Raw genomic sequence first — 26,828 nt, forward strand, 5'->3', positions numbered from 1 at the left:
ACTGGAGGGGGAGCTCAAGATCGTAGAAGCACAGCACAAGAGACAACAATCACAGAGAACATTACGAGCACTGGGGAAGATCAAAGCACAATTAGAAGCGCGTATGGCAGACCGCTCTGCACAAACACGAATAAACACCAAGCAAACCTATTACACGCAGGACGGCAAGAGCAACCGTTTTCTGGCATCCAGGCTGTGAAAACCAAAAACCCTGAGCTATATTGCTCAACTTGGATATGACCTGGGTAATCTACAAACAGCAGAAGGAGATAAACTAAGTGTCATGGAGCCCTTTCATGCAGGCTTACTTAAACGGGAAGGACTAGACCGGATCTCCAGACAAACTATGTAAAGGAGTTACAGATGCCCCAGATATTTAACTAGGGAAAAGAAAATCTGGAGAAACTGATTACGACACAGGAGGTCAGTGACACAATATCATCTCTGCCAGGAAATAAAACGACTTGACCTGATGGTTTTGGGAACGGATACTATAAAAACTTTAGAACACATCTACTTAGCCCTCTAAAACGCCTCTTTAACGCGATGAGAGAACAGGATACAGTCACGGAAGATATAGGGAAATCCACTACAGTGTTCATCCTCAAGACAGGGAGCGATCCAACAGATTGCTTCATTTATCGCCCCATCTCTTTGTTAAATAGCGATGCAAAAATCTATGCCAAGGTCCTGGCAGGGAGATTGACAGGTATTCGGCCACAGATAATTCTTGAAGACCAGGCCGGGTTCATTGGTGGGGGAACAAACAGGATAATATAAGGAGGGCAATCGATGTGATAGATCTGGGAAATAGGACGGGGCAAAAATTCTCTATAGCCGCTTTGGACGTGCGTAGGGCCTTCGATAGTCTAGATTGGAGGTACTTGAGGAGAGTGCTGGAAGCATTTGGAGGCGGTCCGGAGTTCATGAGAATGATTTTAGCGAACTTCCAAATACCCTCAATGACTTTCCTGGTATATGGACAGCACACAGCACAGGTTAGAATCCTAAGAGGCACAAGGCAAGGATGTCCGCTGTCCCCACTGATATTTGCTATGGCTATGGAACCACTGGCAGCTACAATCAGACAGGATCAGAAGATCCAGGGAGTAGTAAACGGGAAAGGAACACACAAAATAGCATTATACGCAGATGACATACTGCTGTTTCTGAAGGATACCAAATCCACCCTGCCCAGAGTGATGGAGAAACTACAGGAATTTGCATCAGTCTCGGAATTCACCATAAACTATAATAAGTCTAAGGCCCTTAATATAACTGAAGATCAGGGAGAGATAGTTTAACTCGGTAAAGTATATCATTGATCTGGGAGGACAAGAGTATAGAATACCTGGGGATAAATCTTACAAAGGGGTATAAAGGTCTCTATGCGGGAAATATAACTCCCTCTGGAAGAACTTGTTGGAAAATCTCCTATGATGGGACATGCAGGAAGTCTCTTGACTCCCGCGAATAGCGGCAGTTAAAATGACGTTAACCCGTCTGCTGGATGTGATATCGCTCCTGATAGAGATACCAGTGCGAATGATTAAAACTTTACAGTCCGAAATTCTCTCCTTCATCTGGCATAAGGGAAAACTAAGGATACATAACAGTATTACTCTGCCTAATGGCGGTGGGAGGATTGGCAGTCCCGGATGCGAGGACTTATATAATGGCGGCCCAAATAGCGCCCATGCTACTGTGGGCAACAGCTAAGACCTGAAAAGGCTAGTGCGAAATTGAACAGGGAGTCACATACATCCCACTAGGAAGGCTACATGCCATGAGAAATTTAGTCCGAGGAACGGGATGACCACTATTAGAGGCTGCTAAAACAACACAGGGGCTGGGATCAAGCACTGAGATGGAAACAAATCCCCCCCAGGACTAGGCCCCCATACGCCAATGGCCCACACTGCTGACTGCACCCCTAGGCAGAAAGTAGCATTCCGGGTATCATGGGGACCCCACATGCCTCTGATGCTGGGAGACTTTTTCCACAATGGGGACCCACTGACCTTTGAGGAATGCAAGCAGAAATGTCATTTGGGAGAGAAGGTACAGTACAAGCGTATACAAATTTGAGATTGGATCGCCCAGAGGACGGCAAGAGAGGCAGGAACACCAACTAGAACACCAATAGGACTTGAACTAACCCTCCGAGAAGGCCTGATACCTAAGGGAATCTCAACACTATATAGGTTACGGGATAGGGCACAACCAGGTGACAAGCTCCCCTACATGGTCAGATGGGAAATGGACTTCGGCATGCCTATAACGGAGGAGGAGTGCGGTTGTATCTGGACGAGGGCACATAAAATATCTAAATGTACTGCCATCAAGGAAACCGCATATAAGATCTGTTATAGATTGTATCTAACTCCCAGGCACCTACTACTCCTTATGCTGGAGGTAATGTGGGGAAGTAGGAGACCTATACCATATATGGTGGGCATGCCCCAAAGCCAAAATCTACTGGAAAGAGGTCTTGGCTCATATAAAGGAGATCACAGGGACACACATACCTAATTCGCCAACTGTAATTCTGTTGGATGTGGAGGAAATCTATGCTGCAAGGGGCTCCAACGCTACTCTTATCACACACCTGTAATGACAGCCAGGATGACGTTAGCCCAGGGATGGAAGACAGTACAAGGACCAGTTTAAGCATGTTGGTGGGTAAAACAATCTGGGGGTGCTTGCCATGGAAAAGGTATGTGCGCTTAGATCCGGGAAAAACCAGAAATCCTTGTCAATCTGGCTCCCCTTCCACGAGTATGTCAAAGACAGTGAACACCACTTTCATAAACGGTTTATAGTCTTTGCATCGAATGCCAAAGCATTGAATGCCTTACCATAGGAAAAAAAAAGCATGAAAAAAAGCATCGAATGCATTTGTTTTAATTTATTTTAATGGGGGGGGGGGTCCCCCAGGCCCCTTTTTTTAATCTCAAAAACCCATTATAATTAAAATAAACCCTTTAACATTGAAAAAATGCATTCAATGCGTTTTCTTCAATGCATTTTTTTCTATGGTAAGGCATTCGATGCTTTGGCATTTGATGCAAAGACTAGATACCTCATAAACCGGTGCTCCTCAAAAACACACAGGTGATATTAATATAATTGGGGAACGGTCAATGAAAACTACCCTGAAATTGTAGTATGTATAATAAGCCCAGAATAATTGTACATGAACCACACATGTTGGAGCTGTTGAATGTTGTAACCTTACGAATTACCTAATAAGAACTCAAATGTCATATACTTGAAACATGTCAATATGAGAAAATAAATAAAATCTTTAAATCAACAAAAAAGGCATTCTATAAAAATGTCACTGGCTTTCAAATGTGCAATCAATCATTAAGACAGGCTTCTGTGTCTATATTCGTATGGTAAAATGCACATACATTTGCGGGTATCGCAGTCGCCCCCTGCAGGAAGCCCACATAGTTTTACACTATGCCACTGTAGGGAAGCGCCATGCTTATGGCTTTCCTGGGCGCTTCTGGGATGTGAATACATGTTAATATGCTTATGGTGTTAGAACATTTTGAAAGTAGGGTTTATTTTGAGTAATGTAGTCGAGCACAGGATGCGCATGAGTAAAGCAGTAATGCGTGAGAGGCAGAAGTGGGTCATGCCGCGCTCTCGTTTGTTGTACTTCATTCATGTGTAAAATGCGAGTGTAGAAATAGTGCTCCGGATCAAGGCAGCGGTCAAGGAGACGAGAAGGCTAGACAAATGACTCTACAAGCAAGAGTTTGTGAAGCAGAAAGGATGTAGGATCTGCTGAATACAAAGCATGCTCTGAAGGAGCTGAGAGATAACCGAATAGGCCTGCCGCCTTTGCTTAAAGCCGCAAGTAAGGATACTCCAGTGAAATGCCTAGTATTTACAATCCGCTAATTAATTGCCCAAGTAAAACCCTGCACGGTTTAGGTCCAGCACTGCCAATTTCACCAATGTGCCTTTAAAAAGAAGGTATTTGATCTCAGAAAATATTTATTTTGTGTTCAGAAGTGTAGAACGATTGTGACCCTCAAAACTCCTGTCATGCCTCCATTGCATAAATTAAAACAAATACATAAGAGTGCAAAAGTATTCAAGATTATATGCCAGCACGACCTGAATTGGTAAATGATCATATAAAAATAGTCAAATTTGCATGCACAAAACAAAACATTGCTCCATAACACTAAAGTAATAGGTGTTCTACGGCATGGATTCACCTGCTCAAAAATATTCCCCGTCAGGCTGGGAATCCTCTGTAAAAGAAAAAACAGTTTCACTTTCACTTTAAAACTGTATTTCTCCTCTAAACCAATCCCTGTCCTCTGGGTCATACTGCCCCCATTCAATGTCTTTCCTCTCCCTAAGCCCTGCCTCTGGCTGCCAGCTTCAGATTTTTACTGCAAGCATAAGTGTTGGGAGTCCTCGAGTTGCTCTCTGAGCTATTAGTAAGTTTTTTCCAAGTTTTGTTTCCACCAGAGCCTGTGTGCTCTTCCTTATCAGCTGGCGGAGGAGACCCGTTGTCGGTGAAGTTATGCGCCCCTCAAGGGTGAAGATTCGTCAAGGCCATCTTGGGCCTACTTCGCGCCCTCCGACCATAACGGAGGAGAAAAAGGAGGGAAGGACCCTCTTCATACCCTGCACCCAATGCGGGCTAAGGAACATCTTTCTGGATAACATTTACAATGTCTTTACTGCCTGATCCCGGACCACAACTAGGATGGGTGTGAGACATGCATGGGCTTCTCGAAGAATACAAAATACTGGCAATGCAGGCCGGCGCCATGGCTCATTTCGAGCAAGGCCTCTGCCCCATGCTCCGAGCAAGGCCTCTGCCTCGCCCAGGACTGGCCGGTCCATCGAGCGGTCTCCCTCTGGAAAGAGGTCCAAGTCCTTTGAGGTCGCCCCATCCGTGGGGTTCCAAGATAAGGCCAAGAACCACAAGTCCGATTCCACCGGGTTTGCTGCTGATGCAGGTCCCTGTTTGGATAGGCTGTGATCACCATCGCTGTCCACCTCCATAGCCAGCTTGTCATCGAGCTCCTCCTCAAAGAGGAAGTAGTCTACCCTGGCCAAGTTATGGGAGAAATCAGAAAAGCCTAGGTTGGAGGAAGAGAAGAAGTCCACTCAGACCAAGCTGGCTCAACTGGCACAGCCAAAGTCCTTGTCGACCACTTTGTTGACACCTGCTGTGACGAACACGCTTGTTGCGATGACCACAGCAGTGGTAGGTGCCGATCCAAGGAAGGGGGGCTCCTACGGCGCAAAGGGTATCCCTGCCTCCCAGGCATGACGCAGCTGCATAGGCAGCAGCGAAGGCTGCAAGCACCCCTCGGGAGGGTGGGGGGGGACAGACACCGGTCCACCTCCTCCACTACGTCGGGCCCCGAATCCACCAAAGGACACACACTTGTACAGAGACTGCCATAGAAAGCCACGAAGATGAGGATCCCAGCAGATGATGAATCTGCACCTAGACGCCCATCACAGAGTCTCTCCACCAGACAAGGTATGATCATTACACTCGATCTCCAGAGCCTCCGAGCTGTTCCAGCTGGTGCCCGAGGAAACCAAGAAAGAGGGCTTCTTGTATCAGTGATGAGTCCAAATGGAGGATGATCATGGTGGTACCCTTTTTGGATGACATTTGGGAGGAAGGCTTAGCCCTTAAGAAAAATCCATGCACAGCTCCAACCAAACGAGACAAGTTGGAGAAAAAATATAGGATGCAGGACTCCGCACCCAAGTGCTTGAGGTCACAACCGTTGTTAAGCTCAGCCGGTTCCCACAGGGGCGTCGATCGGACCCGGACAGCTGCGGACTCCACCAACGTGAAGCATAGTGCAGAGATGCCATCTGGACTGGCCCGCCTAATCTCGTCTGCTTGACCCGTAGAAGTATTCTCCTGCAAGTGGAGAAAGGGATTTAGCCCCGTGGATTTTAGTGATGGTCCCTCCCCACTGTTCTCGTTCTCCCAACTAGTCACCTCCGATATCCTCACATTATGTTTTTAAATGATGAGCTCTCCATCCTGCGTGGCATGCAGGGCGCGTAGATACCAGTTACTTCACTGGTTTGGGGTACTGGAAGAGTTCCGGAGGAATATTGACTCTGGGGTTTATAAAGTTCAAAGAGTTCAATATGTCCGATGTTCACTCTTGCATCCCCTTGTTGAATTGCAGCTAAAGATATTGTCTGGAGGCTGCTGATGGTGTTCAGGTAAGATTCTGTATTACCCAACACTGTCCGGTAAAAGTTGCGTGAGTTTAACTTGTTATTTTCTCTCTCTTTATAGATGCGGCATAAGAAGATGTGGTGTAGTGAAGGGTAATGCCTCCAGTGGTAAATCAGGTAAGCCTGGTGGTAAAAGTGATTGTATTTGTCGGCTCTCTAGGCTCACCTTGTTATTCCTTTTGTTTTCCCCCAGGTATTGGAGTTCGCCGAAGAAAATGATGGAGGCAGCGCCGAATCGAAAGATGCTGTGGGCTGGTGAGTATGGCGCAGCGCTGCAGCTGGCGGTGCGACGCGTGCTGAAGTAATGTCCTTTCAGGCTCAGAGTCGTGCTAGATCCAGAATTGGGTAAGGAATTAAAATAATGTCCGTGATCTAACCTTTTCTCCTTTTTTCCCTTTTTTCTAGGAGCTCCGGAATTCGAGGCGGGTGTGGCAGAAGAATGGATGCTGGCTTGCAGGCACGGTGAGCGTTACGCTGCAGAATGCAGAAGAACGCGAAGCGTGTTGCTGGTCGGGCGTGGTTTAAATAGCCTCAAAAGTAGTCCCAGGTAAGAAGTCCCTAGAACCACACCCGAGTAAAAAATAGTCCCTGTAGTAAAATAGTCCCCTCCAGGCTTCACGTTGGCTTGGACATTTTGCAGCATGGTCTGCCTGAGGTAAGTAATGACTATGAGCCTGGCACCTTAGGCGCCATGACTGAACCCAGGTAGCCCCTAGCCGGGGCTGCTGAGGTTTTAATAAATGTCTGGATGCCTGCTTCCGGGGTTGATGGGCTTGGTCCAGATGCCCGGGGGTAGGCATCATGACAACCGTCTCCGGACTCTGTAGTGTCAGCTGCCACAAGGAAATGTTCGGCTAACCCGGCTTCATCATTATCAGTTTCCCCCAGACACAGAGGGGAAGAAGATGGACGCCATGGGGAAGAGGGTCTTTTACACAGTGGCATCCACGATCAAGGATGCTAATGCTCTGGCTATCTTAGCCTGATACGACCGCGACCTTTGGTACAAGCTCAGCCACATCCTGGAATTCCTCCACGATGACAAGAAAATGGAAGCGCTCGCCTTCTTTCTGGAAGGGGAGGTGGCGTCGGACCATGAAGGCTACAAACTTTCCTCAGGACCTTCATGCTATGGTGATGGACATGCCCTTCGACAGAGAAAATCTGTTTGGGAAGGCAGTCAACGAGTCCCTTAAAGCCAAAAAGACAGTTACAGAGATGGCACATTCCCTTGACACTTAACAGCATTGCTCGTCTTCTTTTAGCTCCTCCAGGGATAAATCAAGCAGATCATCCAAGGGATTCTCCACATCATACAGGCAACCTCCCCAATTCTTCACGCAGGAAGCCTATAGTGGTCGCCCCAGGCCTACGGTAGCGGATGTCAGCATCGCTGTCATCCACAGGACACTGGCGCCCAAGCAAGCCTGAACCGGCCAAGACATCAGGCCCCCACTCGTGCATCCTGGAGGGAGGACGGCTGTCTAGGTTAGTCAGCGAGTGGCAAACGATCACCACCGACAGATGGATGCTGGACGCAGTCGCCCAGGGATACACCTTGGAGTTCCAACGCGGGTGCCCACTTATTCTACCGGTTCCCCGTCAGGAGCTCCACATACCTCAGCTCCTTGTAGTGTGAGCCATGTTATGGAAAGGGGCGATAGAGCTCGTTCCCCAACGGCTCTGGGGTTCCAGAGTCTATTCCAGATACTTTCTGGTAAGAAAGAAGACTGGTGGTTGGAGACCCATCCTAGATCTGCGCCATCTGAATAAGTACCTGAAGAGTAAAAAATTCAGGATGGTTACGTTGCAGCATGTGCTCGGCCAACTGGAGAAAGCAGATTTCCTGACATTGTTGGACCTAGAGGACGCATACTTCCATATCCCCATCCACAGGAAACATCGAAAGTTCCTATGGTCATGGTGCAAGGCCAACACTACCAGTTCAAGGCCCTACTATTAGGCTTGAAATCGGACCCAAGAGTGTTTACAAAATGCCTGGCCCAGTTGGCGGCCAATCTGCATCTGCGGGGAATACACGTATACCAGTACCTAGACGATTGGCTGATACACGCCCGCTCTCTGTAACTGGCCGATGAGCACACAGAGGAGATGTCCAACTGCTGACGGAGCTGGTATTCTCCGCAAACTATCTGAAGTCCTGCTTAATGCATTTTCAGAATGCGCTGTTCCTCAGCGCCAGACTTGACACAGTGGTGTGCATGGCATCGTCCTCGGAAGAGAGGCTAGCAGCCATTCAATGGAAGGTGCATCGACTGTCGTCAGCGATGATTGCCATGGTGCGGCCATCAAATCGCTGCTCTGCATTTCGTCCTGCATCTACCTCGTCTGTCTCTGCAGGTTGCAGATGCGACCCCTACAGGAATTCTTGGATGCACGTTGGATACAAGTGTCCAGGAGTTTTTCGGACAAGATTCTTGTCAAAGAGGAGTTCAGGTGGGTGATAGTGGTGGGGGGGGTGCACTCTCACATCACCCAGGGGACTGCTTTCCAAACTTTGCCTTACCAGGAGACGGTCACCACGGACACCTCTGGAAGGTTAGGGGGCTCACACCAGATGTCTACACACTAGAGATTGTGGCTGCCAGAGGAGAAGAATCTGCACTTCAACATCCTGGAGCTACGGGCAGTGTTCTGGACCTTCCTACTGTCTCTGAGGGGCAAGGTGGTGAGGATCTTCACGGACAACACCACCACCATGTTCTACATCAGGAAGTAATGGGGCACTCGATCCCCAGTGCTCTCAGGACTTGTGGCACTAGGCCATCGGACAGGGGGGGATGTTCCTCCTCTCTCTCCACCAAGCAGGCATCAAGAACACCATTGCAGACTCCCTCAGTAGGGAACTGCGCTCCTGCCTTGAGTGGGAACTTAGTCAGTAGTAGTTATAGTTACTGGAAAAAGAACTACATCAAGAAGAACTTGTGGCAGCTGAATTGGCAAAAGGGATTCCTCAGTGCAGTCAAGATTCTGCACTAGGAAGTCAAAATGTGCAAGGTGAGCCAATTATTCAAACTAATAAGCTCACCACGGCTTTTGCCACGGCGTAGAACTCCAAATGCCAGACGTTTGCCAGCAGATTCCACCAACGGAGGAGCTTGGTGGACGCGTTCTCCTACCCGTGGGAAGGTCTGTTTCTGTACACTTTTCCCGCTTCCTCTCCTGCTACGTGTCATCAACAAACTCAAGACCGTGTCGATGTAAGATGTTATTCATTGCCTATGCCTGGCCGAGGCAGATTTGTTATCTGGACCTACGCAGCCTGTCCGTGCCGCCTCCAGTCAAGTTGCCGGTACTTCTGGATCTGCTCACCAGAGAGGGGTACGCAATCCTTCATCACGACTGAGGATCGCTGAACCTGTGGGCATGGCTCCTGCAGCCTTAGAGTTTTGAGTTATGAGTTGCCAGCGGGCTGGTGGGAAGTCCTGGTCAAAGCCACGGCATTGTCCACTCTAAAGTGCTACGCCCATACGTGGGAAATGTTTTGCTACCTGGTGCCGGTCGCAGTAGATTACCCCTCAGAGGGTCATGACTCTTCCGTACTTGCTGTCCTTGGCACAAGCTGCACTGGCTCACACATCCATCAAGGTACACATGGCGGCCATCTTACACTACACCAGATCCCCGGGTAGATCCTCACTGTGGTCCCACTTTTCAAGCGGCTTTTCCGATCTTTCCCGCCAGTGAAGGCACCTGCACCGGCATGGGAAATCGACGTGGTTCTGATGAGGCTCATGGGGGTACCTTTCAAACCTATGTATCAAGCCCCACTCAAGTTTCTCTTGTGGAAAACGGCTTTCCGTGTGCCCATCACCTCTGCCAAAGGTGTCAGTAAAATCCAGGCTCTATTCTGCAAGCAGCCATATCCGACTTTCCACGAACCGAGGGTGGTACTGTGTATGCACCCCTTTCATGCCGAAGGTGCTGTCTGAATTCCATCTCAACAAGCCCTTGTTTTTGCCTGTATTCTTCTCGAATTGCATTCTCTGGATGTTGCTCGTGCCTTGAAGTTCTATGTAACGCGCACAAAGAGTATTCGGAAGACTTCTCGATTGTTTGCGAACTTTGGTCCTGTGAACCATGGAAAGGCCTTTGTCCGAGGCTTCCATTTCAAGGTGGCTCTTTCCTGCTGCATCATGCACTGTCCTCGGGTGGCATAACGGCCTCTGCAGGGCCGTCTGAGAGCCCATTCCACCAGAGCGATTGCTGCTACGACTGCGTTCCCTTCTAGTGTACCTCTGCTTGACATCTGCAGGGCTGCAACGTGGAGGTCATTGCATACCTTCACGAAGTTCTACTGCGTCGAAAGAGATTCGAGGGAGGAGTCCAGAGTCTGCCATGCAGTGCTACGCAACCCACTCACTTGAGGTGAGTCTGTTCCAGGGGTAAGTGTTAATTGCTTCTTTTGAGCCTGTGGGACTGCTGTATATTCGTTATTAATTAGCATGTGCATCCATGCCAGACCCCATGCGGAAGAAGGTTTGTTACGTGTAATTATTGTTCTCCAGCATGGATTCACATGCGAACCCTCCCTCCGGCCAAATCTGTAGATGACTGCCAGAGGCGGGGCTTAGGGAGTGGACTGTCATTGGATAGGGACAGTATGACCCAGAGGACAGTGATTGGTTTAGAGGAGAAATACAGTTTTAAAGTGAAAGTGAAACTGTTTTTTCTTTTACTGAGGATTCCCAGCCTGACTGGGAATATTCATGAGCATGTGAATCCATGCCAGACCTATGCTGGAGAACAATAGTTACAGGTAAGTAACTTAAACCTTATTCAATACAGCACTCTTTGATTTGTGTGAACGGTACTAGGGACCAGTGGCAGCTGGTGATTTTTTTTTAATGGAGTGGTGTAAATGTTTCCCCTGAATAGGCAAGAGCAACCGAACGTAGCAAGGTATCCCGAACAAAGCAAAGGGGGTTCGCGGACTTCTCCGCCCAAGAAAATGTTTAAAATATTGGGTTAAAATCATGCATTTTCAGTACACTTTCGGAGAAAAATTGGGTAAGACATTTTGCAATGGGTTTTGTAGGGTAATACATGTCAAAATCCAATAGATGCAAGCCATCCACATTGACGAGGAGCATTTCCGACCCATTTTCATGGTGCCTTCGCACACAATACATGCGGGTATAAAAAATAGGTTCATGTTGTCTGGGCCTATAGAGGTCCTCGAAGTCTGCACCAATATATGTCAGTATCACAATATAAGAACATACTCCTGTTGGCTTTACCAGTACCAAATGCAAGGACACAGTAAAATGATAGGTGCACACTGGGCCAACCAATATGGGAATGTACCATGTAGTAGCATTCATCATGCTGACTTCACACAGGATGCCAAGTAAAAATTGCTATGCCACGATAAAGCACTTGTCCATACTGTACTAATGTGGACCAGTACCACATCTGAACAATCATTCTGCTGCAGTCAACCCTGATGCCCACTAAATGCCATACCACAGTAAAGAAATATGCCTAGACTGGACCCACCAATGTGGGCCAGTACCACCTAGGAAGTCTCAGAATGCGGCCATCACCCTTGATGACCAGTAAAAACGCCCTCTACACTAGAGAAACATTGGCAGACTGACCCACCAATGTGGGCCAGTACCAGTTGGAACACTCAATGTGCTGCCTTCCCCTTTGTTTACCAACACAAAAAAATGACATGCCACATTTACTATTTGTCCAAATTGGACACACAGACTTTGGAAAAATATTCAACTCATTTAACCAAAAAGCACTCCTGCCTTTTTTACAATCTTCCTCCTCCCCCAATAAGAAACCTGCTGCCCAGCTGAAACACATGCATCCACATTCATCAATGATCCTTCATAGAGCATCGATTCCTCATTCACTGTCACATTCTCTCATACACACATGCATGCATGCATCAGCGTTCGTCATTTATACAGCATCCATTCTTCATTCTCTCACATTCAAACACACGGACCAGCATTCCTCCTTCAGCATTTACACATTACTCATTCTCCCTCACATGTGTACACACGCATCAGGATTAATCATTTACATATCCTTCATTCTTTCTTCACTCACATTCAGACGCACGCATCAGCCTTCATTCCTCATTCACTCATACAGAAATCATACGCTGTCACATAAACACTTGCTCCCACTCAACATACACTGTCACATTCACGAATCCACTTGGATTCAAACCCTTCCACACACGCACACACAAATACATTTATTTTTTATGTTCCTACCTGCATTCCGGTCCTCTCTGCCTTGTACTGCCTTGGCAAGACTGGCCTACGTTGTGTCAGCCTGGATATATTTGTTACTGTGCCACAGTAGGGCAGTCTTGCCACCTAAAATCTAAATGGCCGTTAACAGTAAAGCAACCAGGAATGACGTTTGATTTAATCTTGATGGCCATTAAGACATGCAGCCATGTCATGTCCTGGCATACCCCTCCCCTCACTGTGAAGGCGAGGTGGAGGGGGGGGGAGGTGCCAGGGCATAACATTGTAGCCTTACTCCTCCCCACACCCCGTCCTTCTCTGCACACTCATTCAGCTGTAAGGGTGCATGAGTGAATGGAGGAAAGAATGTATGTTTGAATGAGAGAAATGGATTTCAAAATCAGCACCATGACACACAAGTGTATGTATGGATAGGCACCTAAGTATCTGAGATCGAATTGTGATCCAACGCTTGGACAAGGTAACTAGCGTACCTAGAGACTAATAACCTGTTAGGGCTTCGGCAGTCAGGATTCAGTCCACAACACGGCACAGAAACGGCACAGATAGATCTTAAGAATCAAATGGACGACCTAAAAGACAATAGGAAACATGCTCTCTTACTACTATTACATCTATCAGCAGCCTTTGATCTGGTAGATCATAAAGTGCTCTATCAACATCTCTCCACTGCTGCCCACTTCTCCCATGAAGCCACAACATGGATACAATTATTTCTAAACAGGTCAATGAGAGTTTTCTCTCTTGTCTGCCTCAGCGGACCCTTCACCGATAACCTGCAGAGTTACCCAAAGGATCTTGTGTATCACCCACGATGTACAATGTAAAATATCTTCACTATTTGATGACCTTGACCATCTGGGTGTCACCTACACTGGCCGTAGTGAACAAAATGTATCTAATTATTCAGGCGTGGATGACATCCCACGGCTTGTGCCTGAAAGAGGATAAGACGGAACTTCTAATCCTCTGAGCCCCGGCTAACCTCAACAAACTCAGTAACAAGTACACAACTTTCAATATCGACTACATCGGCATCAAAGTGGCCAAGGAGGTTAAAACATTAGGATTTTACTTAGATTTAGCTCTCAATCTAGGCAGACAAATCAATGCTACAGCCTATGCGACTGCTTACACCTGTAAGTTGATCCAGGCCTGTAAACAGTTCTTATCTATCGAGAGTTGCATTACTCTAACGAGAGCTCGAAGCCTTTCAAAAATCTATTATTGTAATGCCCTTTACCTAGGCACTAATAGTGACATCATCAATAAACTTCAAACACTCCAAAATAATGCACTGAGAACAGCCCTAAGTATTCAGAGGAGACAACACATCTCTGAGCCTAGGCGAAAGAACAATTGGCTCTCTATCAAGGATAGAATACAATTCAAAACAGTCTCCCTCACCTACACATGTCTCAACATCACTGCCCTGCAATACCTAAGGGATGAAATTGTAAAAGAAATCATCTACACGTCCCACGAGGACTGTTAACTCCTTCTGCTTGGTAGTCCCAAGATTCAAACTAAAAAAAGCAGGTGGCAGCAGTCTTCCAGTTATGGCCGCCCAGTTATGGAATTCCCTCCCTCTATCTCTGCGTTCAGACCAGTTCTTTCACAGTTTGAGGAAAAATACTAAAAGGTGGCTGGTTACTAAAGACATCTGACACGCCTGGACTTCCTGCTTCTCCTAAAGCTTCAGCTTTTCATTGTAATTTACCGTTCTCTAGTTTGGAAATTACTGTATAGAATTGTACTGTATTGCAACCTCTTGAGTTTTATACTCTCTGTTCCTGTTTCGTATTATTGTACATAACCATTGTAACCATTTGTAACTTGAAGATCAGAAGTTTTTGTAATGCGCCCAGATACCTCCGGGTTCGGTGCGCTATATAAATCAATAAACAAACAAACGAATGGCATCATTTTGCAGAATCTTCAATTCCCTGATACAAGCCTTGCTGGCACTGCCCATTAGAGAATTACAATAATCTGTTATTGGTAAAATGACAGCTCTAACCAGTGTAACAGTTCTCTTCTGAGATATGAGGCTTAATTAGGCGGATAAGTCTCATATAATACTGAGTTTTTAACTACACTGGCAGTTTCTAATGCCGCGTTTAAGGATGCTTCAAAAATTACACCTAGAGTTTTCACCTTTTCAGATGCTTTTATGGTGTGTTGATTTATACAGAATTCTGCATATGATGCACTTAATTTCTCTCGTGCTTGGGCTGACCCAAATACCAGGAATTCTGTCTTATTACCATTAACACATAAAACATTGTCTGTCATCCATTTAAACCTGCAGTTCCACAGCATGTGTCCCCAATCGTCTGGGGAAGGAAAAACCGCCACCAGCCTTGCATGGTGCATTGGACATGCACACGGGGAAACTTAAACTGTCAAAACGCATCATGTTTCCCTTTGACAGTTCAAGCCAGCCCAAGAGCACTTGGGATTGATTTCCCTTGGCTGGCTTCGGGTCCTCTATAAAGTGCAATGGGCGGGTTGGTGCCCCGTCCCCCATTATGGAGGAGCCCCCCTACTATGAACGAAGTGTCTTTGAACATTAAATTAAATAAGAAAAGTTTTCTTTACAAATGCACATTCCCTTGGCTATGAAGTTGATCAAGTACTCCATTCAACCATTATTAACTGCATGAGTCAGGACTAGTTTATATTTACACTAACAGATATAAACATAGAGCAAACATATTGTATGTGTTATCACTTTTACATGCCTATTGGATTTAATTGCTTGCAACAAGAGCTTCTCGTGTTTTATTAGAAACCGGGGGAGTGGCGTGAGCCAATCAGAAGGCTCAGAACATGGGCTTGCACTGACATTCTACGCCTAACTTCCCTCCCTCCTGCGCCACTCCTCATGTTGTTTTCTTTCAGTGCCTCTGATCCAATTCCCCCTTGAGTTGCTGCCAAACCCCCTTCAGTCCAACTCACCGAGCCCCCTGCACCTGTACACCACTGATTATCCCACCATTTCTGTTTGGCTGCCTCTGCTCCAGTGCCTTGTCCAGTATTTGTTTGGACGGAAACAGAAAAGTGACATTGTCTCCTTTCTGTTTCCCTGTTTGTAGATTTGTATGCTGTTTTAATAAAAATGTCTTAACCAAATGTGCCTTCAGTCACTTGATTTATCTGTTCCTTGGACTGCAGTCATGTTAAAAACAAGCATTTACAAAGCCAATTGGCTTGTGTAAAGGTATTAAAGAGTGATTTGCCAGCCACTACTTTGATATGCCCGTTTAATCACACAATTCTCCAGCGTTTGCCATTTCATGCCCAATTAGTGCAATTATGACAGTGCTTGGCAAATAACTATCCCATGCCTTCAAAAAAGCCCAAACTCTTGGATATGCCAGTTCTTATTTTGCTAATGTTTGGGCATCACCTCTTTCATTCCCTATCCTTGGGCCGTTAAGAGGCTCATCAAGCTGTTTGCCATTGAAAAAAAAACATTTAGGTTCAAAGAGGAGCACAAAACACTTCTAATGACCTTTCAGTATAAAGTGCCTCTTTCATAGGTGGAAAATTGCAAAGAGCGGTAACGGCTATGCACAACATAGCATTGAACTGTTTATATGACGGAACAGAACCCGCATGCACAACATGGCAGTAAAATACACACATCTTCGCTGACTTGGATGCATGAGAGAAAAACGTTCAGTTTAACCTACATACACAACGCTCAGGTAATATGCATTCATACAGAGTGATATCTTGCATAAAAGTAGGGTGCCATGGCCGTTAGTGCCAGGATGGCACGGTTTGTCAAATACTTATCTCATGCCTTCAAAAAAGGTAATACTATTGCATATGCCACTGCTTATGTGGTTAATGTGTGGGGAATCAGAGAGGTAACCTGCATGTACCATAGCCCTTAACGATGCCTATTTCCAGGAAAGTAACTTGCTCTTCTGCTTAGAGTAGGCGTGATAGTGTGCCATATCTATGCAGTGTTTCTGACTTGAATACAATGAATCGCAGCTCAGGCTGTGTAATGATCTCTCTTAGGTTTAATGCATCATGTTGTAGAATCTATTTCAAAGGCGAAGGATGGTGCAATGTACAAGACTAGGGTAAAGTCTCATTTCTGCTTTCTCCTTTTTCCTAGTGATGATGACTTCGACATGTCCAGATATTCGTCCTCAGGATATTCTTCTGCTGAGGTGAGTCACGGTCTTGTGCTCCAGTAAGTAAGAATCAAAAAGCAGAACACTAGTGTGTGCATGAACGCTTCCATTTGATGTGATCAGGTTCTTGAGGGTTTTACTTCTCGGAACAAGGGGTATGGTCGCACATTCCTGACGTATGCAAATCTCAAGGTTTGTAATACATAATACAATTCAGAAAATTGACTGCTTTTACATTGGAAGCATCATTTGGTATTACTGAATTGGGTAATTGTAACATCTATTATTACTGCACTTAAAAGCAGGAAGAATGTGTCATGAACCGCTATAGGAACATGTGATATTTTTTTTATATATGTATTGTAATGGGGAGACAAAGAGCAGTGGATATAGCTAGGGAAATGTAGAGGGCGCTAGAGACCCGAACAATATGGGCGCTCCTCTGTGAGCTCCCGCGCTGCCTCTTAAAATCCTTATTAATCCTGCATATTCCGGCAGTACAACTCCCTAAAACGACCACTAACGCTCCTACCAGAGCACAGTGAAGAAAATCGGCCGAGCAGAAGTCGGATCCGAAGACTCTGGCCGTCTGGACACTGCTTGGTGCATTACAGCGTCCCCGGATGACAGAAGAGTCCCGAGGGCCCACCAACACTCGCCGGCCCTCCCCGCTGCCGAGGAGGAGCTGCGGCAGCAGTCGCACGGCTCAGCCGAGCCTACGGAGGAGCAGGAGGGTCCGCCCCCTGCGACGCCAGCGCTGTGGCCACACCCCCCCTGGTTTCCCCGCCCCCCCAGCAACAACCCAGCCAATTCCACGCAGGTCTGCTGGACTCCGTGAGGAGCGAACATCCCGGCCCGGCTTCACGGACCCCCTCCACAGAAGGTGCCGCCGACCCCAGAGGCCCAGGCGGGGGCTTGAAGCGGTCAGAGCGGTCCCACGACTATCCCACTGTGACTCGCTGCGGGCCTGGCGAGGCAACACGCGCCGAGTGAGAGGAGAGCCCCTGCGACTCCGGCGGGCAGACCACGCACCCGCCTGGCTCTTGGCAACACAGCGGCACACGGTGGCTGTAAAGCCACATTCCAGTAGAGCCTTGCGGCTCCATAACCTCCCGCCGGCGACCCAAGCAGCAACATCCTGAGGGTACAGCGGCGGTCAGGAGTTGGGATACGCACGAAGGAGCAGAACAGTGGCTGGGCCCCCTCAGGTACAGTGCACGCAAAGAGGGAGGCGGCTTGAGGGGGCACGCTCAATGAGAAGATCCATAAGACTGCAGCTCATGGCCCAGGCTCACACCCACTGCCCCTCCCCCCCCAAGGTTGAATAACTGCCCCTTCAGGCTGCCCCCAACTATCAACCCAACACCATCTAGCAAAGGGCCCCACCCTGGCAACACAGTGAGACCACCGCAGTCAGCCTTTACAGGCCATAGCACCACGATATAAACCAACTGCCCTGGGACTCCACGAGAAACACCAAATAGGCTGCCTATAACCCACCGACCCTGGCATCAACTAGGGCACATATGGTGGGCTGAAAGCTTGGCTCTGAACAGCACTTCAAAAAGACAAAGCAACGGGCAAAACACCCCCAGGGGTACAAGAATCCTCATGGGCAATACAGACACTCAGTGGTTCAGCACCCCGCCTCTACTGCCATCCAAACCCTACAATTAAGCGGCCAACAACACTGCCCATCCGCGCCTGCAATGGGGAAACCCGACAAACAGCGCAAATTGAACTTTGATGCTGGTACTTCAGCAAAAACCCTGAGACGCAATTGCGAACCAGAATCCCCGCCACATATGTCAAGCCAAGATAACAACGACCCCCAGTCGCTCGACATCAGAGCACTTCTTCTAGAACTGAAATCCGGAATTAACAACCTAGATAGTAAGTTAGACAGCCTCTCATCCAAAGTCGATCAAGTTCAACACCGACTAGACACCCACAATGAGCGCTTAGATGAAGCAGAGCAACGGATCTCTAACTTAGACGATGGAGTATCATCCTTAAATACCAGAGTGTCGTCCCTCGGGGCCCAAATGAAAATAACCAACGCAAAAAACGAAGATCTCGAAGGACGCTCTAGAAGGAATAACATTCGGATAGTATGAGTAAGAGAGAAGCAACTACAAGGCAAAATGGAATACCAAATTGAAGAAATGTGTAAATCCCTCTTTGGTCCAGACACACTCTCGCCCCTATTCGTCATTGAAAGAGCCCATAGAATACCGATGTCAAGGCCCGCTCCCGGAGCGCCATCTCGACCAATAATTGCAAAGTTACTCAATTGCAAAGACAGAGATGCGATACTCCGAATGGCCAGAGAGAAAGGCGAGCTACAGTACAACGGCGACATTGTCCACTTCTATCCAGACGTTTCACCAGCCGTCCAGGCACAAAGGAATTCTTTCGCAAACGTCAAACAGAGACTCCGCACAAACCAAATCCCTTACTCGATGCTGTTCCCTGCCCGACTGAGAATACAACATCAGGGAAGGGCCCAGTTTTTCCAATCCCCCGAAGAGGCAAATGTATACCTTGACCAGGCGGGCTGTCGACCACCGGAGAATAACCAAGCACGAGCTCAAAGAGAAAGGGCCCTGAGGAATCCACCACAGATAACAGAGACAATAGAAAATAGCTCATTGAGATAATCAATACTGTCGGAACACGAAATAGAGGGTAAAACACCCCCAAGGCCACGCGACTTGGGAAGATCCAAGCGCCCCTAGCACAGCAATGCTCCAGTTTACAAGTTACACGTTAAAGGAAGGGGGAGCCATGACGAGCCAGTTGGGGGTTGCTCGCAAGAAACGGGAGGGATATGCACACAAGTTGGGAGTTAACAAGTTTTATAGCACCCAGGACACCCCATGTGCTCCACTCAGGAGAAGAGCACACCACAAGCAAAATCAACTCGACAAGATCCACCCCCCGCCCTTCAGCAGCCAAACGCAAGGAACCACACGCACAAAGAAATAAATGCGCAGCGCCTTCACCGTAGCTACATGGAATATTAAAGGTGGAAATCAGCCAGCGAAAGGAAGGAAAATGACTCAATACCTACGCCGGCACAAAATCGACATTGCGTTCATTCAGGAAACCCACCTACGCCCGAATGCCGAACACCCCTGGGCAAAGGACTGGGGTTGTCATCGTTATTTCGCCTCTTTCTCGTCCTACGCCAGGGGAGTGGCCATAATAATCAACAAAGCAATCAATTTCAGACTAATCGCCCAAAAAAAGGACACAGAAGGCAGGTCGCTCCTGATACAGGGAACAATTGACCGAGAAGAAATCACCCTAGTGAACTCATACGGCCCAAATACTGACTGCCCCAACAACTTCGATTGGGTGATGACACAACTGAGCACGATCAGGCAATCTACGATAATATGAGGCAGTGACCTCAACACAACGCTGAATCCACCCAAAGATAAATCACGCAATACGACGACAACCCCTTCCAAGGCATCCCTACAAATTACTGAAATCTGCAAAGCCTACGACCTTGTTGATATCTGGAGACACAAGAATCCAAGTACACGCGACTTTACCTTTCACTCCTGGGTTCACAAAACCAGTTCGAGAATAGATTATCTCCTCGTATCCAGCCACAGCCGCCTACAATGGGACGACTGCCGCATTTTGCCGAGATCCTTGTCAGACCATTCCATGGTGTCTCTAGCTTGGAACACCACACAGGCAACCAAACCGCGACCTCATTGGAGATTCAAGCCACGAGCACCGCAAGACACGGTCTTTGCGGAAGAACTCCGAAATGAACTAGAACACTTCCTTTACTCCAACCGAGGCTCGGTGCCCTCAGCTGGGACTCTGTGGGAGACTTTAAAATGTTTTACTAGAGGGGTCTGCATGATGAAAGAATGTGGAATATTAAAACTACTGCAAAGTGAGTTGAACACCAGCAAATCAAGACTCAAGGACCTCGAAGGAGCTCTCCGAAATGACAACACTCCACAAGCGCTAGCAGCAATTAAGAAAGAATTGGAAATGTTCCGAGGCGCAGCCGAAAGGGAAATAAAACTTCTAGACAGACACCGTAAAATTCAGCAATATGGCGAGGGGCAACAGCCCGGAGCCATCCTCGCGAGGCTCATAGCTGCCAACAGAAAACCTGCAGCGATCGATTCAGTGAGAGACCCCACAGGCAATACCATCCACTCGACATCGTCGAAGGCTTCCGCAGATTCTACAAAGACTTGTACGACTCAAGCTACTCTGCCGACCCAGCAGAGCTGACACGATACCTAGATGAAATAGAACTATACTGTGTCGCCCCAGAGCTCAGAGAACCATTAAATGCCCCCATTACCATCAAAGAGATCCTCGAGGTCATCAAGGAACTACCTAACTCTAAAGCACCAGGGCCAGACGGCCTGTCTGGTGAATTCTATAAACATTTTGCAGACCTCCTCGCCCCACTACTCCTCCAGGTCTACGACGAGGCCCTGACCAATGAACAGCTACCACCAACATTATATAGGGCCAACATAATCCTTTTACACAAGAACGGCAAAGATCCAACTGAAAGCGGCTCATACAGGCCAATTTCACTAATAAACCTTGACAACAAAATGTTCGCAAAAGTCCTAACCAAGAGGCTACTACCCCTCATGCCCGCCATGGTGTTGGCTGATCAAGCGGGTTTCGTCCCTGGGAGGAACACATCATATGGGATAAGAAGGATGTTCGGAGCAATGGAAGACCTAGAAAGGGACTGCCAGGCCGTGGCAGTACTACTAGATGCCAAGAAGGCTTTCGACTCGGTCGAATGGCCCTTTCTTTTCACAGTCCTGGAAAGGATGGGTCTGGGCAAGCGTTTTTTACACCTGCTCTCCCTACTCTACAAAAAACCAATCTCCAACATCATGCTAGGCGGTTACTGCTCTGCCGATATCCACTTGAGAAGAGGAATAAGACACCACTCTCTGCACTTCTGTTTGCTTTAATAATGGAACCCCTAGCCTCCGACATGCGTATGCACCACCTCCACAGAGGCCTCTCATTAGGCCCACACAAGATGGTCATCTCACTTTATGCAGACGACATAGCCTTGTTCCTACAGAACGCAGATGAGAACCTAAACCCAGCAATGAGAGCAGTAATACAGTTTGGACGCTTCTCAGGGCTGAAAATTAATAACAGCAAATCTGTAATCTTCCCACTTACCGCCGTCACTACTGAATTTGCTGACGACTTCGGCTTCCAGTGGCAACACACACATGTGAGGTACCTCGGCATCTACATGTCCCGCCTGAAAGAGGAGATCATTCACGACAATTACGAAGCCACCATAGACTTCATCCAAGCCAAGAACAACAGGTGGAAATCCTTACCGCTCAACCTCTGGGGCAGGGTATCAATTGTAAAGATGATCATCTTACCAAAACTACTGTACCTCTTCTCAAACGTCCCCTTGCTCCTCACACAAAAACTTCTCCAACGCATAAAGAGTATGGTCCTGACCTCATATGGGCTGACAAGGTGGCGAGGTTCGCCTACTCCACACTAACCCTACCAACACGGCAAGGTGGACTGGCCCTCCCAGATCTGTAATGCTACTATTGGACAGCCCAAGCGCAATACCTCAGCCAATGGTACGCAACGCAGTTCATAAGACCACATGTTCAGATAGAGCGCTAGCGACACCACACCTCCTTCGATCCATTATCTTTGAACAATCCCCAGTCACTCAATCCGTAATGAATCCAGTTGCCACCACATATTCAATCTGGAGGAACATTGCCAAGGAAAACGACGTCTTGGCCAGATACTCTCCACTTCTGCCGATCAAACACATTCCCGGAATATCCATCACAATCAAAAGTCTTCCTACTCTGGACAGAAAAGCTACAACTACACTCCATGGACAACCTTTTTCCAGCAGGGACCTTCTTGACCGCACAACAGACCCGAGAAAGAGGAGCCAACAATGACCTTGATACGTTCATATATTACAGACTACGACACTCGCTACAGGTGGTAATCCCGGCCTTCCCACAACAACCACCAATCTGGCCACTACTCCATTATGCAATCCAAGCCCAAGGAGACGGGCGCCTCGTAACAAACATCTACAAGGGTCTATTCAATTAATCGAACCCGCCCTGCGCAAGCGCCAGAAAGAAATGGGGAAAAAACACTAGGCAGCACAATCCTGGACGAGGAATGGGCCTACACCCTAAAACTCACTCATAGAGTAGCGATCAAAACGAGGTTTAAACTGATCCACTTCAACTTCCTCCGTCAAACATACCACACACCAGCGAAACTTCATTCTCAAAGGGACTCTATCTCAGCAGAATGCAACAGATGTGGAGCACCTACAGCAGACTTTCTTCACCTGGCATGGTCCTGCCCCCAGTGGCCACCTTCTGGAGAGCGGTGCTCGAAAAAACCTCAGCAATAATAGGAACAGGAACAGAGCTCACTTTTGAACCAAAGGCAGCATTGCTAGGCCTGACTCAATCGCTACCGAGCTCAATTAAAAGACTAACAAATCTATTGCTGGTCCTAGCGCAAAGAGGAATCACCTCCATGTGGGGTAGGGGCCCCTCTCCAAACCTACAGCACTGGCTGAAAGACATAACATTCTGTCATGATGTAGAAACTGATTTCATCAAGACTATGCCACTACACGCACGCCCTCCGGACATATGGGGGCCATACATCGCTTACTTGCTTTCAACGACTGACGCTGTCGACGCACAACAACCAGATCCAACGCAAGACTCAACTACCAGCCCGACACATCGCACCGGAACTCTAGCGGCTCCACCACATAGATGACAACCGATGGCATAATGCCTCTTTTCAACACAACGGGCGGAGAGGGGTGAGAGGGGTGCGGTTCTCACAGTACGACCGATGTCCGGTCTTACGATTTGTTTTGTTTTGTTGGAAAATGCCAATAAAGAAGGTTTAAAAAAATAATAGCTAGGGAAATGTGCACACGACCACACAGTGTGCAAGACATTTTAAACAGCATGCACTCACAAACCAAGAAGCATGTACGCTAATCCCAGGATGTGCAAGTGGAATGCGATGCAAATATATGAAAGGGTTGTGGAAGAGGCACTTAGAATCGCCTTATGATTACAAAGATAGTCTATAATTGATGTTACAGGTACGGTCAATGCTACGCCCACATACAGGTCAAGCAATGACAGAATCTGTGAGCTAACACCCTTGATGGTATTTTAGAAGCAAAATTAAAGATGATACTTGAAAGGACCAGAAACACCACCTGGAATATTAGGAAAGCCCAGAAACCCTGCTGATCAAACAGGGACCCAGGAAGGCTGTAACAGCAAAGGGATGCTAACATAATACATAACTCCTGACAAGGGACCAGTAGGAATAGTGCTTACCGAATAGTAAGGAAAACATAGACATCCACACAGGAGCTGGGCACAACAGCACACCACTCCTAACAATGAGGAATGAACAGAGGAATGCAAGGGAAAACCAGGAACAGACTCCAATAGAAAGTCAAGGAACAGGAGCAGGGAAAGCGAAATTACAAGCCCAAAACATCTCCCCTCCCCACCCGGGGAAGGAAACTAAAAGAGTACAATATAGGAATGCTCACAATGAGCGTGGTCCAAACGATCAAGGTTACACAGCGTAAAATATTATAGAACACAGACAAACTAGACTGCACAGGAAAAGGATAAGGCTAGAAAGTGCTGTCTGCAAAGCAGAGGAAAACTGAAATGGAATCCAGGAAGCAGAAAATAGTAATAGGCACACTAAATTCAAAATCCAGGGATCCAGGAACAAGAAATAACAAACTAGGGACTGGAAACTAAGCGCAAGAACAAGGGGCCAGTCACAAACGGGTACACTGCAACAATGACTAGCAGTGGACTGAAGCAAAATTAGGCCTTAAAGCTGGCTAACCATCACACGCCTCAGGTTTGATGTTTGCTAGCACTTGCACCACAGGTGTTCCTTATCCTCTACCCCACCTTGCTGTGCAAGGGTGGAGATGAAGCAGTTTGGAAGGAATACTGGGGAGCATAGACTTTATAATAAAAAGTATATTGCCTGCATAATTCCCAAAATGGATCCAGAGGGGAATTGAAATTGAAAATTGGTGGATGGAGCTACCAAATCAGTATAGTACTGTGTCATGGGGTATAGGAGGTAATTCCAATAGGAAATAGTCCCCAAATCATGCCCTCAAGTAGCAGGAACAAGTGAAGGAAGCGAATCGTGACAACGTTGATCCCATGGTTTATAAACCATTATATACCTATATTCTATTCAGATCTCTCGTAATGCATAAATATACCTGTGAATTGAACATCTGACAATCCAAGGCAAGCTATATAAACCACCTGGAACTATTGTGCAATAATGCCTATTGCCTTTGACAAGTTACAGCAAACACAAAGATGCATACTTGATTGACTGGTTAAGCGAAAGCAAGCAGCTATTTTAATGAATGGACTATGGCAATCCTTCTGTCTAGGTCTATAAGTTGCCCTTTACCAGTTTTTCTAAGTTCTGATTTTTAATGCGTGCTTCAATTTTTTGAATGAAAAACAAAATTGCAAAGCTGAACTGCTTTGGTGAAAAGAAGCAAATCGCTTTTGGATGCCTTTACCATAAGACAGTACATTTACAAGGTCCTAAAACCTAGCATTTTTACAATTTCTTTTCGTTCTTTTCATCCGTCAGTATGACGGGGCTGAAATTAAACCATTTTTGCAACATATGTGTTTTCCTTGGTTTCACCATTAGGAGACAACATGACATTTATTTGTTAAGGATGCCTTTCAACTTTGCTGGTGAAACACTGAATTTATCATTGCATTGAGTTGTGACACAGCACGTGATACCAGTTTGTGGGGCTCCTCGGTTTTCTTTACATAGGATAAGTGGATCCATCAAAGCACACAGAACTGATCGTAGGAATCCTTTCAGGGGAGATTTGAAAAGCTTTATATGTCATTTTTATCCATGGATCAGATTTTATTTTGGTTGTTCTTAGTTAACTGCCGATAGGCGCCCATAGGCCCTTCACAGTTTTGTTTAAACCCTTTCCAGTTAATGAGTTATTCAGGGTTTGGTATGTATAACCTTACCTGTCTTTGGCGTGTCAGTCCTGACAGTACCACGATTGCAAATATGAGTTTAAGTTGTACTGCGCCACAATAGCTAAATGTATTGCTGGTTGGTTTTAGGTAGCTTTAATTTTAGGAGTGAATAGAAGAGTAGGATGCCGGGAATATATTCAACTACGCCATTGCTCAAGTTAGGAAGTGAATATTAACATCTTCGACTCCTGGTTGCAAAGCCTCTAACGTAGTGGGTTTCTCTGGATGTTGATGAAGCTGAGCCATAAAAAAAAAACTGTGCAGCGTGGCATAATAGCTGTTTCATTATCTGTTATCCATAGTGAATTGATAAAGATAGAGACATATTGTCCTCACATTGTATCTATCTGATGAAGTCCCTGCATGGGACTGAACACGTGGCATTACTCTGCCATTATTGGATATTAAATTCAATTAATACTTTTACTACATAAAAGCACTTTCTTGCATGTTTACACTTCAGAACGTGTGACCAGGCTTTTCTTTAACTTGTTCAGTGTTTGCACAAGTTTGGCAACACTGCACTTGTTTTGTTGGTTATTGTTTGACTATACTATTTATAAGGCTCATATTATTTCTACAAGATATTAAATATACATAAATTCTAAACAGAGTGAGATTATGTTTGGTGTGTTTCTTTGTAGGAGTCTTAAATGCACAATATTGCAAGTGTAAGTAATTTTGGTTTGGGGATACAACTCAGTAGGGAAGATATTGCTAGCATCCAATGTTTCTCATACACACCTGGGTAATGAGCATTTTTTCTTAGGTACGTTTGAGTTACACACACAACAATAATTATATCTAGTGGTAAGCCTGTCAAATGCTTAGGGGTAGTGGTTTCTATTGCACGAACTATAGAAATCCAACTACCTATAGCTCATTGTCATCTTCATCATTGTTCTCTGCCTCAAAACCTGCCGCAGTACCAGGTGGGCATTTAGACCACTGTTGGAGGTAAAGGATGGGCTCTGGCATGCAGGGTATGATGAAAATAATGATGCAACATGATCAACATTAACCATTTAGGT

The 26,828-nt window shown here is 46.7% G+C and overlaps 1 protein-coding gene across 2 annotated transcripts in view; it reads left to right on the forward strand.

The window, feature by feature from the left end:
* Positions 1 to 26,828, forward strand: part of FAM219A (family with sequence similarity 219 member A) — an 822,575-nt gene that overhangs the window by 719,546 nt on the left and 76,201 nt on the right. For both annotated transcript variants that reach the window (XM_069626835.1, XM_069626834.1), the window contains exon 5: positions 16,645 to 16,699. In XM_069626835.1, coding sequence (XP_069482936.1) covers positions 16,645 to 16,699 — 55 coding nt within the window. The remainder of the gene's footprint in view (positions 1 to 16,644; positions 16,700 to 26,828) is intronic.

This window comes from Ambystoma mexicanum, chromosome 6p (genome assembly GCF_040938575.1).
Source record: "Ambystoma mexicanum isolate Mex_15411 chromosome 6p, UKY_AmexF1_1, whole genome shotgun sequence".
Classification (NCBI taxonomy): Eukaryota; Metazoa; Chordata; class Amphibia; order Caudata; family Ambystomatidae; genus Ambystoma; species Ambystoma mexicanum.